The sequence below is a fragment of the Hydractinia symbiolongicarpus genome, chromosome 6 (assembly GCF_029227915.1).
Source record: "Hydractinia symbiolongicarpus strain clone_291-10 chromosome 6, HSymV2.1, whole genome shotgun sequence".
NCBI lineage: Eukaryota > Metazoa > Cnidaria > Hydrozoa > Anthoathecata > Hydractiniidae > Hydractinia > Hydractinia symbiolongicarpus.
The window spans coordinates 10,587,812-10,602,522 of record NC_079880.1 but is presented as its reverse complement, the minus strand read 5'-3'; the positions used below and the strand labels follow the sequence as shown (position 1 = coordinate 10,602,522).

The window sequence follows — 14,711 nt, the reverse complement described above, 5'->3', positions numbered from 1 at the left end:
TTATGCAGCAAATTTTTTTGTGTTGTTTTGAAAGCTCTACATCAAGAATTATTCTTGTGCTGTTTCGAAAGTTTTACAGAATACACCTGCGTTGTTTTGAAAGATATACAGTTATACATAGGCTGTTTCGAAATTTATACAACAAGTTATTTTTTCCCCATTTAAAATAATAAAACACAAAATTTATTTTAATAAAAAAGTTAAGTGTTCTTTTAATGTTTTTTATGAAAATTAATATTTAAGTGCAAAAAAAGTTTCACAGACTACAGTTTACAGTACCACCTGAATGTAATGTTACGTGTGCACGAAAGTTATCACCTTTACACGAGCTTTCGGTAGCGTCAGAACTTTAACGATTTTCGTGTGGCTGATTGTTTTTTATAATTACCGCAGCTGCTAAGGGATTACCACAAAAAAATGTTTAAAAAGTTAATTGCCCTTCGTGTTTTTAGCACATTCTATTGTTTTAGCACACGAGCATCTTTTATTCACAATTGAATTTATTTGTTAAAGTATCTCCGATTTTGTAAACGCTTATGCAAATGTTATTGTTCTGCACAAGAAAGAAATGCTATATCTTTTGTCTATACATGCAACGATTTGTATTACGCTAGTTAAAATGTATAATCTTTCGATTAAAGTAGTCTACCATATAGGAAATGTGATATAAAAACAAGGCAGAATACGCTTGTCGTAACACCCTCCTTCGTTATGATTTTAATTAACTTTAATGCTGCAAAAGACTTAAAATATTGGTAACTAAACTATATTCCGTAAAAAAAAACTTGCACTTAGATTTATTTAGATTTTCTTATAAGACTGTGGAAAAAACATTTAAAAAACACTTGATGCTTTTTTTACATTATTATATGTAGGAGGAGAATAACTTGCTGCTTAAATATAACTTTCAAAAGCATATTCTGTATATCTTTTACAACCAGCACGAGAAAATTTTTTGCCGCATAAAGGCGGGGGCAAACCAGTCCAACATTTCATCCAACATTTTTTTCCCATGTTGGATGAAATGTTGAATGGAAAAATGCATGTTGGATGAAAAATTTTAGGTTTGTAGGACTGCTTTTAAAAACACTCGAACGTTAAAGTGTTCATTCATTTATGAAAAAAAAATAGTGGACGGAAGGAATTCTGCAGTGCTGCTTATGTTGCTGAATGAACTCGTCGATTTAGACGATGAAAAACCAACCCGCGGAAAAACAAGAAAGTAGATAAGGAGAAGGGAACAAAATAGATATTTTAGTAATATCATTAAAGAATTGAAAATCGAAGACAGATTCGGATTTAGGGAAATGTTTCGGATGGACGTGGGGGATTTCCTCCTTATTGAAATATCCTATCTGATATCAACGGGTCAGAAATCTTGGCAGAAGAAAGACTCGCCCTTACTCTTCGTAATGTTTTTATTGAAACGCATCAAATTAAAATCATTCCATTCAAAAATTCAATGTTCGAAATTCGCGGGATTTTTATATGTTGGATGAAAAGTACCACCAAACCAATCCAACATGAAAATTTACTCAGATAGAGAATTCCTTTGATCTTGCCGAAAATGTTGGATGAAATGTTTGACGGCGTTCAAACTTCATCCAACATTGTCCAACACGATTTTTTTCTTCTTTTTTGAAAATTTTAAATTTTTTTTAAAATTTTGAAATGACTCAAACCAGTCCTACATTTCATACAACATCACAAAAATTGCGTGTTGGATGAAATGTTGGACTGGTTTGCCCCGCCTTAACCCTTTAAAAACAAGTTTTTGAGCATGCAAGTATTTTTATTTTTTTACCTTGCCAGCTACTTAATAATTCAAAATAAGAGAACACATTTATCTGAACATTTTTTTTGATGAGAAAAATTATTAATTTTTTTCCTTAACAACGAAAAAGTTAAGTCTTTCGCGACATTAAAATTGTTTATTTATTTCATAACGGAGGAGTATGGTGGCCGAGGAGTGTCACACGTAAAATGAATTTTGCAAAGACAAATTAAAATCTAAAATAAATGTCAAAGTCAAAGTTGAGTTAAAAATGAAAACAAAATTCAAACTTAAGTTCAAAGTAAAAGTAATTATAAAGTGATGACACTCTTCGGCCTAACAGTGTCATGGTCCAAAAAAAGTGAAAATATAAATTTATCGTCTAATAAGTTCACAATGATAAAATTTGTCGTTACCGTAAATTCAAAAGATATTACAAAAGCCCTGTTATTGAAGTCGAGTCTTGGAGAATATATGTGAAGATGCTGAAGGTTTGAAAAAAAAGTAAAAATGTTTAGGTTTAACTATCCAATTTCAACTGTTGAAACTGTGGAGTATACCCACTAGCAAACCTTAGACTGAATGATGCTATTTTGAGCAGATTTGAAGATTTTTTAAAACTATTATAGAAGCAGCAGGAGGGCAATACGATGACTTCTTTGTCGGCCCAACAATCAAGTCTTAAGTGTTAAGTTTCGTCTTCTCTGACGAGTTTAAATTATAAAGATTTTTGATTACATCGGAGATCTTATTAAAACGAGCTGTCTTTTTCTTTTCCTTCTTCTTCTTCCACCGATTTTTTAGCTTATTGCCTTAACGTCACGACCTTTAAATTCCAACCTCGCCCCGCGTCGAAGTCCTCGCGTCTAGTGTTACGACATGCGTATTTTACGTTGTTTTAATTATTTTTTTAATATCCTTAAAAAAGATTTAATGATATTAATTATTTTTCCTATATGATATCGACTAAGAAATTTAAGATTTTAGCAAGCAACGTAATTTTAAACATATTTTAATTATAACGAAGGAGGGTGTTACGACATTCATAATCTTTTTATTCACGAGATAGGATAAGAAAATGTTTGTTTGTTGATATTTTTATTATTTTTTTTAACGTGAAAGTTAGGGTCGGTCGGTCCCGTAAAACACTAAATAAGTTAGAGTCTAAACAAGAAAAAAGCTTACGACAACGAAAATATTTTTGATTTCATCATCATCATCATCATCATCATTCTCGGCTTAACGTCCGTTTTCCATGCTAGCATGGGTTGGACGGGGTATATTAATGACCCTCTTCCAATCTGATCTAGACTGTGTTAGATCTAAACTCAACTTCCTCTCTATCAAGTCTGTCCTTATAACCTCCTGCCAAGTCTTTCTCGGTCTGCCTCTGCGCTTTGCCCCAGGAACTATCAAGTCTCTACACTTTCTTACCCAATTATCCTCCTCCATTCTTTCCAAGTGCCCCAGCCAATTCAATCTTCTTATCTGGATAACATCTTTAATTCTACAGAGACTTAGCCTGCTTCTTAGCTCATCTGAACTCTTTCTGTCTCTCAGACTGGCATTACACATCCACCTAACCATTCTCATATCATTCCTTTCTAAACGGTCAAGATCTTCCTGCTTCACTGCCCATGTCTCACTACTGTACAACATAACACTTCTTACACAGGCCTCATACAACCTACCTTTTACCTCAATTGACAGGACTCTGCTAGTCAATAAAGGAAATAACTCTCTAAACTTTTTCCAAGCGAAACCTATCCTGCAAGTAACACTTCTTCCAACACCCCCTTCACTGCCCAACATATCACCTAAGTAACAGAAGTTCTTAACTATCTCTAACTAGCCACTGTTGTACATCATTAAAGCTGGAAATACTTCATTCTCTATAATCTCACCTTTGCAACGCTTGCATACAAACTGTATGCGAGCTCTTAACCTTCCACTAATACTACTGCACTTCTTATGTACCCAATGCTTGCAAGTCTGACAAAAAATTGAGTTACTACCAACCCCTTTCCTGCAAACTCCACAAGGCCACTTTCCAACTACAAGGTCACACTTGGCTGCAATGCTACTTATCATGACTTTAGACTTTGCTGTGTTTACCTTCAGCCCTTTTTCTTCTAGTCCTTTCTTCCACTTCTCAAACTTTTCAACTAATTCTTCCATCGACTCTGCTATGAGAACCAAATCATCTGCATACAATAACTCCCATGGGCAACCTGTTCTGAACTCCATCGACAGCGCTTCTAAGACTAGAATAAACAACAAAGGACTAAGTACAGAACCCTGATGTACACCAACATTTACACTAAATTCATCACTAAGTGAATCGTTAATCCTGACACGACTTCTAGCATTGCTGTACATAGACTGTACCATCGTAACTAGCCACTCATCCACACCTAATTTTCTCATAGCCCACCAAATAACTTTACGTGGCACTCTATCAAAAGCTTTCTCTAAATCTACAAAGGCAAAATAGAGATTCTTTCTCTTTCCTAAATACTTTTCCTGAAGCTGTCTGAGTAAAAATATTGCATCTGTAGTGCCACGCCCTGGAACAAAACCAAATTGCATCTTATCTATATCAATTCTTTCTCTAAGTAACTTATCAATCACTCTTTCAATAACTTTCATTACTTGATCAACCAACTTCAAACCTCTATAGTTACCCCTTTCTAATGCATCACCCTTGCCCTTGAAACAATTCACTATTACACTCGACTGCCACTCACTCGGAATAGCACCATCCTTTATAATCTGGTTAGCAAGACTTGTAATAAGCTTAACTCCAATATATCCAGATGCTTTTACCATCTCTGCAACAATACCTGATACTCCTGCAGCCTTGCCAATCTTCATTTTCCTAATAGCCTCCACTACCCATTCTGTCTTGATCTGCATGGCTGGCCCTTCTACGACATCATCATCAGACAAATTACCCTCGTCCCAATCAAACTCAGTGTTAAGCAACCTCTGATAATGATTCTTCCAAGCTACCCTTTTCTCCTCCTCTGTGCTAGCCAAAACACCTTCATCATTACGTATACACTTCTCACCTACAATATCTTGATTAGTCTTCTTCATTTGCTTTGCTATCTTGAATACCTCATTGCGCTGGTCTTCCCTTCTTAACACATCTGCAAATCTGTTTCTCTCTGCTTCTGATTTTGCCTTATACACTGCTGTACGAGCTCGACGCTTAGCTTCTAAGTAAATATTTTTACTACCACCTGACTTCCACTCTTTCCAAAGTTTCCTCTTTTCCTTTATACACTGGTCAACCTCATTATTCCACCACCAGGTCTGTCTATGTCTAGCTGGTCCTTTCGTCCACCCACAGGTATCATCAGAAGCTTCTAGAAGACAATTCTTCAAAGTAGTCCAAGTACTTTCAACATTGTCATTATCACATTGACTATTGTAGGCTAACTGCTGAACTTTTGCACTAAATTGTCTTGCTACAATCTCTTCCTTCAGCTTCCAGACTTTTCGACGGGGCCTGTACTTTCCCTTGGCTTCTCTGACACTCTTCAAGATAATATCACAAACCAGCAACCTATGCTGGGAAACACACTCTTCCCCCGATATAACTTTCACGTCCTTCACCACTTTCTTGTCTGACTTTCTAACCAAAAAGTAATCTATCTGTGTCTTACAACCACCTGACTCATATGTTATCAGCCTACTCTGTCTCTTACTGAATGATGTGTTGCAAACCACCATGTCCGTTGCCATTCCAAACTCAAGCAATCTCTCCCCTTCCTTATTTCTGCTCCCAAATCCATAGCCTCCATGCACACCTCTATAACCTTCAGATGACTTCCCAACATGACCATTAAAGTCGCCGCCCACCATGACAAGTTCAGTGTCTCCAAACTTTGATGTGACTGCTATTAACTCATCATAAAACTTATCTTTATCTTCCTCACTGAGTCCACACTGTGGAGCATAAACTGACAAAAAAGTGACAATCCTATTACCTATCAAAAACTTTATCACTATAATACGACTATTAACACGCATAACATCTATTACTTTTTCTACCCACTTCTCTGCAACGAATATGCCAACTCCTCCATATCCATCACTATTACCAATCCAAAAAAGCTTATACCTTGCCTTCCTACCTTCCACAAATCTCACTGAAGCTCCTCTCCACCTAACTTCCTGAACACAACACATGTCAACAGATCTACGTTCTAACATTTCAACTACTTCACCTGCTCTACCTCTCAGAGTACCAACATTTACACTAGCCATCCTCAACCTAGTGTTATCTACCTTGTGATGTGATAGCTGGGTAACGGTCTGACGATGCTCACATCTGACATCTGTCCTACCGTGCGCGACACCTTTACTCCTTAGAGTTCCAGCCCCGTTTACGCAGTTTGTCTGATTAACTATTCTTACGGCCATTAATAAAGAGTTTTGGCATTGTTTTACAGCTGGATGCCCTTCCTAGCGCCAACCGTTCACAGACCGGACTGGGTGTTTTTTAAAGTGACACCATCACTATGTGGCATTTCATGGGACTTCCACAATCGCCCCTTTAAACTAAGGTATGGTGGAGGACGTTCAACTCCTCTCTTGTCTCTTAAGGAGACCCTTCACCCATATTTTTTGATTTAAAAAAAAAAATCAATTATTCATATTTATTTGCGCTATTCTCTCATGACATTAATTACGTGATTTTTATAATGTTTAAAGATGTATAATGATGGTCGCGATATGGATCGCAAAAGTCACGATGCATCGTGAAAGTCGACCCCACGATGGATCGCAACCTTCACGATGCTAAAAAAATTCACTATCGTGACAGCATCGTGAATCGTGCGCGAAGCTCATGATATGCGATCCACAATGTTAGGTGTCCTGATTCCAGTACTGTAAAACAATTCCACTTTTGTCATTCGAAACATCACATTCATGTATGTAAAATGACTTAATTAGAACATATATATAAAATAAATATCTATCTCCACGTTTTTCTGCTGCATCTTTTAACGTCTGTTGAATTAGAGTTTCTACATTTGACAAGCCAATTTTAACTCTCTTGCTATTTTGCTAAAATAACATATGCTTAAATATAAAAGAAGATAAACTTTGTCTAAAAAAACACGAAAAATCCCCCCAAGTTCGCCCTCATACATGCAAAGTTTTTGGCAAGTCAGCACCCTCATACATAATGGAGGTATTTAAATTTTTTTGCCATCATTATAAAAATTAATATACAAAATAATCAATATAAGCAGTTACAGTTTTATAAATAGTTTCCTTGTTGCATATAATACATACTGCTGATAAAACATGACCAGATCTTGCACCAACACTACATGTTGATGGCTTCTTTACTGATGAACGTAGATGTTTGACTGACACAACATCATTCTAGGTGAGTAGGTAAAAAAGTTAGGGAACTACTTTTGTCAAATAAAAATGTATAAGCAAAACCTAAGCCATTAAGGCTTATTTTAACAAATTTAACATCAAACATTAACTTATTATTCACACAGAAAATCAAAGAATTTAAGAATATTTAGTCCTCCATGGCTGGCTTGTAAAAAAATTGTATAACCATCTGGAGCTCTAGAGCAGGTAGCTATTTACCTGATCAGATCCTACTTCTTTGCTCCTTTTCTTTTTGTCACTAGCTCTTTTTAACTTTCCACAGTCTGTAAATCGTTGGTAACATTGCCGATGATAAAATAATTCAGAAATTTTTTCTTCCAACCAATTCTCCCCCTCGCTTTGTGGAAACAAGTCAAATGACTTCATACATATGTTTTTTAGAGGCTCTGAGTCATACTCCATCCACTCTTTGCGGCACTAAGTAACCCGTTTTAGGGATTTTGTTGTAAATCTAATCAAGTTAGATGATTGAACACTATCAAAATAAACCAAACAGCGATGAAAGTTAGTGTTACAGGCCATAAGCAGACGATTAGTTACATAATGTCATCCCCTTACAAAACTATCTTCGCCATTTTGCATTTCCTTAACAAGCCATAGTATTCTGCAGAATGTTATTGCAAGCAAGTTTTTGTACCAGGACAACGTTCCGCAAAGTTATTGTAGTGGTGTATAGCATGATTTTTATTTTTAAAAAGGGCGCCAATAGAAGTGAACGATAAAACAGTGAAAAAGTAACACGTTTTGTAAAAATTAAACAAAACTGCAGGTTTTGGGTCTTGGTAACATTTAAAATAGTGATCAGCATCCTTTAAAGTATTAAAATCAACCAAGATACCTTTGTCCCGAGATTTGGGGTACAAACCTAAACGTTTATGTCTCTTGGCCCACGGCCTATTTTCAATTGTCCATCATTTCCCGTTAAATATTGCAGCGGTTATTTTTTCCTTTTTTTATAAAGAGGTTAATGGTGTTTATTGACTTGATGTTACTTTCTTTTCTTGCTAGTAGAGTAGTGGCTATTATATCTTCCAATTCTTTTTCAAAAAGAACAAATATGTGAAAAAATTAAGAACAACGAATTGTTTGTTTATACGTAATTTTCAAAAAAAAAAGTTGCTTGTCACCAATCATAAGCCCAGACAGATAATAGAGAGATGTGCATATTTTACATGGCTAGCCTCACAAATATAGAGGGATATACCCTGTCTATTATTTCCAGGAAGGGCCATGGCTTAGATGGAAAATTCCTAGAGTCTTTAATGCTCATTTAGAGCTACGCAGATCCATTAGGGCCCGCGCTCTACTAGACAAAAATTACTTTACAAACAAAAGATTGAACAACTGGAAAATTAGGGTGCCTGTTGCACCAAACAAAAATGATTGGCAAATAAAATTTAGACACCACTTAGACCTCATCCTTTAGGGAATATGTATTTGAATAGCTTTTCAAAACGTAAACAGATGATAGTGTGCCGCAAATCTGTGTATATCCAGTGAACTTTTCATCTCGCATAACTTTAAAGGACACTGCTTTTAATAGAAATTTAAATAGAATTTTAAATGGATGATTCGTGAATTGCAACTCCTGTTCTTCTATATGTCCATGTTACAACAAAACACACTGTGTTGATATTCGTGCTACATATGGAAAAATGTTATATGTTGCTTCTATCCAGTGCAATGTACAACTTAGCACTGACCAAGACGTTTTTAATATCAACACTCATTGCAACAATGAGCAACAAATGTCATCGAATTTGTGCAATAGACTCTTCTTCTGACCAAGAATAAAATTTGGTTCAAAAAATTATATAAGTAATAGTTTTTATGTTAATATGCAAACATTAGCAAACTATCAATAATTATTAAGTAGGTAGAAGTTTACCAATATTTAAAAATTACCAATTATATTGTTACTTCTAATATTTTATTATCAATATAATAATTATCAATATAATAATTACCAATACTTTTGATATGTTGTCACTGTTTTTCCAAGAACCGTTACCTATATTATTGCTTAATAATTTCCTTTAAATAATAATTTTGCCAACTTGTTAACAATTTCTTTTGTATGTATTTTAGAATGTATAATACTGACAACATATTGGAACTAAAATGCACTTGGTGACTTGACATGTATTGTCTTCAGTGGTTTTTACCATTATTGTTGATCCCTCGTCCAGACAATTCCATTGCAAACACCAACCAGCCATTGTTTATGACCTTATATGTGGCATACCTGATCATTGAAAAGAAGCCTTGCTATATATGTCTACTGATATTTTTTCTTACAGTTGTACTGATCTGCTCATGCTCGCATAGCAATTGCTTGTTTTATGACTACACGGCCAGAGACACTAAAAATAGGTAAGATTTTTAATTTTAGTGATCATTTATACAATGCACATTCCTTAACAGGTCTAAGTGATGACAGAAAATTTCAAAATTTGCTATATAACTGAAGTATGACCTCGTAATTTATGCAGCATAATTAAATCTGATTCTTTAAATGTGAATATTTTGAGAACAAGACTTTTTAATCAACTTTTAAAGCTCTATAATATAAGTCCAACATTATGTTATACCTCAGATTCCATTTAAAGGGGAAGTAACCTCTAATTTTTTATTTAAAAAAACAGTAGCCGCAACAACAAAAAACTTGAAATACCTATTTCTTTTCATATAAAAGTTTCACTAACTTAGTAAAAAGTTGTGTTTACCACGCCTGAAATCGCTTCGTTATTCTGACCCCTTTTGCGATTTTAAAAGGATTGGGTCGAGTTGAAATTATGACGTTTTTTTGAAATTGTAGTGTGCTGGCGGTGGTAGTAGTGTTAGTTGTTAATTTACTTAAACATTCGAGTTTAACTGCTTAAATCAAAAGAAAATGTTGACGATGTTGTGGTTTTTTTTCAAAATTCCCAGCGCAGAGAAAAAAAACAAGCTTCGAAAAAGATGGTCACCTAACATTAGAAGAATTGGTCCCTTGCCTAAGGATTCAAGATTTTATATATGTTCCACGCACTTTGAGCCAGACTGCTTTGAAAGAGATCTTCAGGCAATTACCTGATTTACGTAAATCATTTGATTTTGTATGTATCAACCCAACACATGCTTCTTTCGTATTTGTTTATCAAAATAAAAAGATACAAGCTCGGTATAAACTTTGTGTTCGTAACCAATAATTACATACCAAGCCAACAAAAATTATATTTTACACAATGATAATTCTTTCTTTTAACATTTATCATTTCCTACTAATAACTTCGTCTCGTTGATTCATTTTTTTTCAAACTTACTTAGACTTTCAAGTTCAAAAATTATGCACCTCACAACAAGTAAATGTTTTCTTTGTGGCATGCATGCCTTGACAGACGGGGGTAATGACAACAATTCGGAAATATCTATCGCCTCTAGAGTATTCATTGCGGATTGTCTATAAAGCGCACGATGGTATGTCTTTCTGAACATCTTTTTCCAATCGATTATGTACCCATCAAATCTGTAATACATGTTTTTCCTAAAATAGGTAATTTAAAATTTACCCCATGTTCACGTACACTTATTCAGAGCACATCTCACTATTGTATTTCTTTATTAGAGCGGATCTTCGGTATTCTATTTTTTTGTTCCCTTCATCTTTGTTGCTTTCTCGGCCTTCTTCATTAAATTTCAAAGATGCAATTGCATAAAATATTTCGGATGGAGATTTTTTTTTTTCACAAAAGATTTTGTTGAAAAGTTTATTGTAAAGAGCTTGGTGAGAAACTCTTTATCATGTTGTGAGTATGGAAAATTTATTTCCTTTTTTTATCGGACTTTTTATTTTTAACACAATGCAATTTAACAATTTCAATTATTTGAAGACAGAAGAATGTTAAAGATATAAAATGGATATCACTTTAGTCATGATTATAAATATGAAAAACTTTATATTTGACGAAATTATTTGTACTTTCGAAGCAGTCCTCAGGAATTTCATTGTTATCTTTGCAGCACAAGCTTTCAGAGAATAAACTCATAGGTCTACAGTGACCACCTCATTTACACCAATTATTGTTTCCAATTCGATTGCCTTCTTTTTGTATAACTTGTCTTCATGGATTGAACTTAAAAATTTATCTTGTTCTTCCAACGACATTTCAAGGCTCAAAACTAAATGACTTTAGTGTTAACATCAATATATTTACTGAGATAGGTAAAACCCCCAGTCATACAAGACAATTCTAAACTAATCTAAAAAAATATAACAATAGTAAACATAGTAAACATCTTAAACATTCTCCCATCTTTTAAGAGAGATAGCATTCTGCAATAACTGTCTTCTGAACAAAATGAAATGTTTAAAACTAAAAGAATGTAGTTTTGTTTTGTTTACTTTTGTGATTCGTTCAACAACAAGAATTGTTGTCCCTGACATATCATCTTCCAAAGGGCTACAACAACTTGCTCATAATGTAATCAATCAAACGTAATCTTCCCATTCGTTAAAACATTTATCAACTGCTGCAAGGATGCTCCTCGCTTGGTCATTCCATCTGACAATTGTAATGATGCAGGTACCCATCGAACAGAAACTTTTCCTTCATTGACTATTTGTTGAATAGCTGCTATATCGATTCTAAGACGTTTTTCTGACACCAGAGTAGTAGCATGAATATTTTCATACAAAGATTTATTATCAATATAAGCTGTTATGGGAATACAATTCTCATTTGTTCTCTGCGAAAACAAAATCTGTGACATTAAACAGCCTATGTAGTATGCATTATCAATACCATTTACTAAGGATAAGGCTTCAGCAGCAATGGTACTCTTAACAACCCTCTTGATCTTCTTTGAACACCAAGAAATTGGAAAACATTTCCCATCCTCTGCAGCGACAATCACTATACTACTGCCAGCACTGGAGACGCCATCTGGTAAGTTTGCATATAACGCATCTGAAAAGACTACCAACTTCCACAATTCATACTTTGACATATTTGGAAAGATTAAGCACACATTGTTAGTGGCTTTCATATTCTTTATAACCTTGTTAGCCACCAAAAGATGGTCTACTCTTGCGTTTTTAATGGAAACACTTAATTCCAGCACATCGAAAGCCAAATCTGGGCGAGTTTGAGTAGCTATCCAGTTCAATTGTCCTATTGCAGATCTAAGTTCATGTAATTCGTCATCATTGAGTTCATCACGCTTTCTAGTGGATCGTTTGTTTGAAATCTGTATTTCCTGAATGCATTCAACATACTGCTTTTGATCCATAGTTATATTTCCACCATCTTGAGAAATGTTTATCCCAATGTATTTAAAGTTGGTCTCTTCATCTTACCAACCTTATAGGTCTTAATCAACTGTGACATAACAGATGCTTCAAAAATTTTATTTCCGGCAAGTACAAAATCATCTACATGCATTATAAAAATGCCACAAAGACTGTTATCTGTATCTTTCCAGTAGAAAAGTGCTTTATCTACTGTGGACTGCTCTGCCTTCAGCTTTAATAAGGTCTGACGTACACTGAAATACCAATTTCTTGGAGCATTGTTTAAGCCATAAACGACTTTAAGAAACTTCCATGTGTATCCATCTGGAACATTTGCTTCTTTGGGTGGTGTAACATAAACATCACGATCAATAGTGAGACCTTGCAGAAATGCAGACTTCACATCTAATGCCACACAATTCCAATTCTTGCACTCTGCTATTCCAAAAAACATACGAAGAGTGTCTTTAGTCTGCAGTTGGTGAGTCACGTTGCAGTTTGTGCTCTTCCTCAAATCCTCTAACAACATGACGTGCCTTAACAACTTTAGAGGAATCCACTTCTTTTTCGGTGATAATCCATCTTTGTTCTCTTTAAGATCTGTAATGTCAAGTTTGTTCTGATTAGAGCCAGAAAATTCTTGACCCACTTTAACTAATCAACAAGGTGGGACTCTGACATACACACTGCCTTGCCAAACAAAAACAACCTTGCCATCTTGACCAATAACTTTAGCAGGACCCCGCCACTTTGGTGAATCATCACGTTTATAGTAGACTTTCTCTCCAGTGTAATACTGTGTGTTAGTACTTCGAATCTGATGACGCAAAGCTCTTCTAACTCTTTCTGAAGCTTCAGCTTCAACAAATGCTTTACATGCATTATGAAGGGCATTAATATGTTTTGCAAACACATGTGATACGGTTACACCCTCTAAAGCTGGTGGATTTGCATTTAACACTGATGGCAAATTCGGATTCCATCCGAAAACTAATTGATAGGAACTACAACCAGAATTCATATGCAAGGAATTCTTGGCATTAAGTGCCCAGACCAAACCAACTTCCACAGATAATTTTGCGTTTTCATCAAGAATCTTTCTCAAACAATCATCTACAATTGCATGGTTCCGTTCACACAATCCATTTTGCCATGGACTACAAGCTGCTGTGTTTAAAACTTCAATATTTAGGTTATCACACATATCCCGGTACTCTTCATTAACAAATTCTCCTCCATTGTCTGCTAATAAGCGTCCAGGAACACCAAATCCATTACCGATCCACAACTGCATGGTTTTGTCAATAATAACAAATGGTAATTTGCTTCGAATTACTGTAGCTAAAGTGAATCGAGTAGCTGCATCAATGAGGTAAAACAACCATATTTTACTTTTTACCCATTCTTTAAGATCCATTGCAACACACTGATTGAAATCAGTAGCTAATGGCAGTGAGACCACTGGTCTAGGTGGTGTCCGTTTAAACTTCTTGCATGTTTCACAGTCCTGTTCAATTTGATCCAGGATTCTCTTACAGTCTTCATCATATAGTTTTGCATCAACCAACAAACTTGCTAACCGTTTTGCAGTGGGATGTCCAAATTGCTTGTGCAATTTTACAACTTTTTTTTCTTTTTTTTTAAACGACTCATTTATCAATATTGAGTTGGATAAACAGACTTCATCCTCTTTTAAGGGTACGCAATAATGGCCTGATGTTGTATATTTCAGCAGTGTCGTTTACCAGATCTAATTTCATGTCCGCTTTCTTCATAGCTGTTTTACTAAGAAGAAGAGGTATATCACATTCAACTATGTCTGTCACAATTTCACATTCCTTCCCAGCCATATTACATGGTATTTTAACTTTGCTATTGGATTTTAATCTTTCCTCTCCACCGAATCAAAAAACAATGTCACTGGGAGATCGTTGTATTTTACACTTTTGTTCAGTTGTTAGTGAATCCAAATGACACTTAAGCCAATCTTCTCTGGTAACAGTAGCTGAGGAAGCACTATCTAGTACAGCACAGTTAAGAGCTTCTGACAATAAAACACTTTTATCGTCAATTACTGCGCCCGTAACAAGAACTGCTTTTTCAACCATATCATTTTCATCGCTTGCTTGGAACACTGGCTTGTCAAAGGTTTTATTCCCATGAGGACAAAACCGAGCAAAGTGCATAACTGACTGACAAATGTGACATCTAAGTGGTTCACCCTTTTCATCGAGTGGATTA

The 14,711-nt window shown here is 35.1% G+C and overlaps 1 protein-coding gene across 3 annotated transcripts in view; it reads left to right on the top strand.

Annotated features, from left to right (window-relative positions):
• The window catches only part of LOC130646977 (exostosin-like 3), a 56,318-nt gene that overhangs the window by 12,749 nt on the left and 28,858 nt on the right, over window positions 1-14,711 (top strand). For 2 of the 3 annotated variants that reach the window (XM_057452665.1, XM_057452664.1), the window contains one exon: window positions 9,499-9,571. In XM_057452665.1, the coding sequence (XP_057308648.1) occupies window positions 9,541-9,571 (31 nt within the window). In that variant the 5' untranslated portion in view covers window positions 9,499-9,540. Of the gene's footprint in view, window positions 1-9,399; window positions 9,572-14,711 lie in introns of those variants that run through there. The other variant, XM_057452663.1, reaches the window with a different exon arrangement.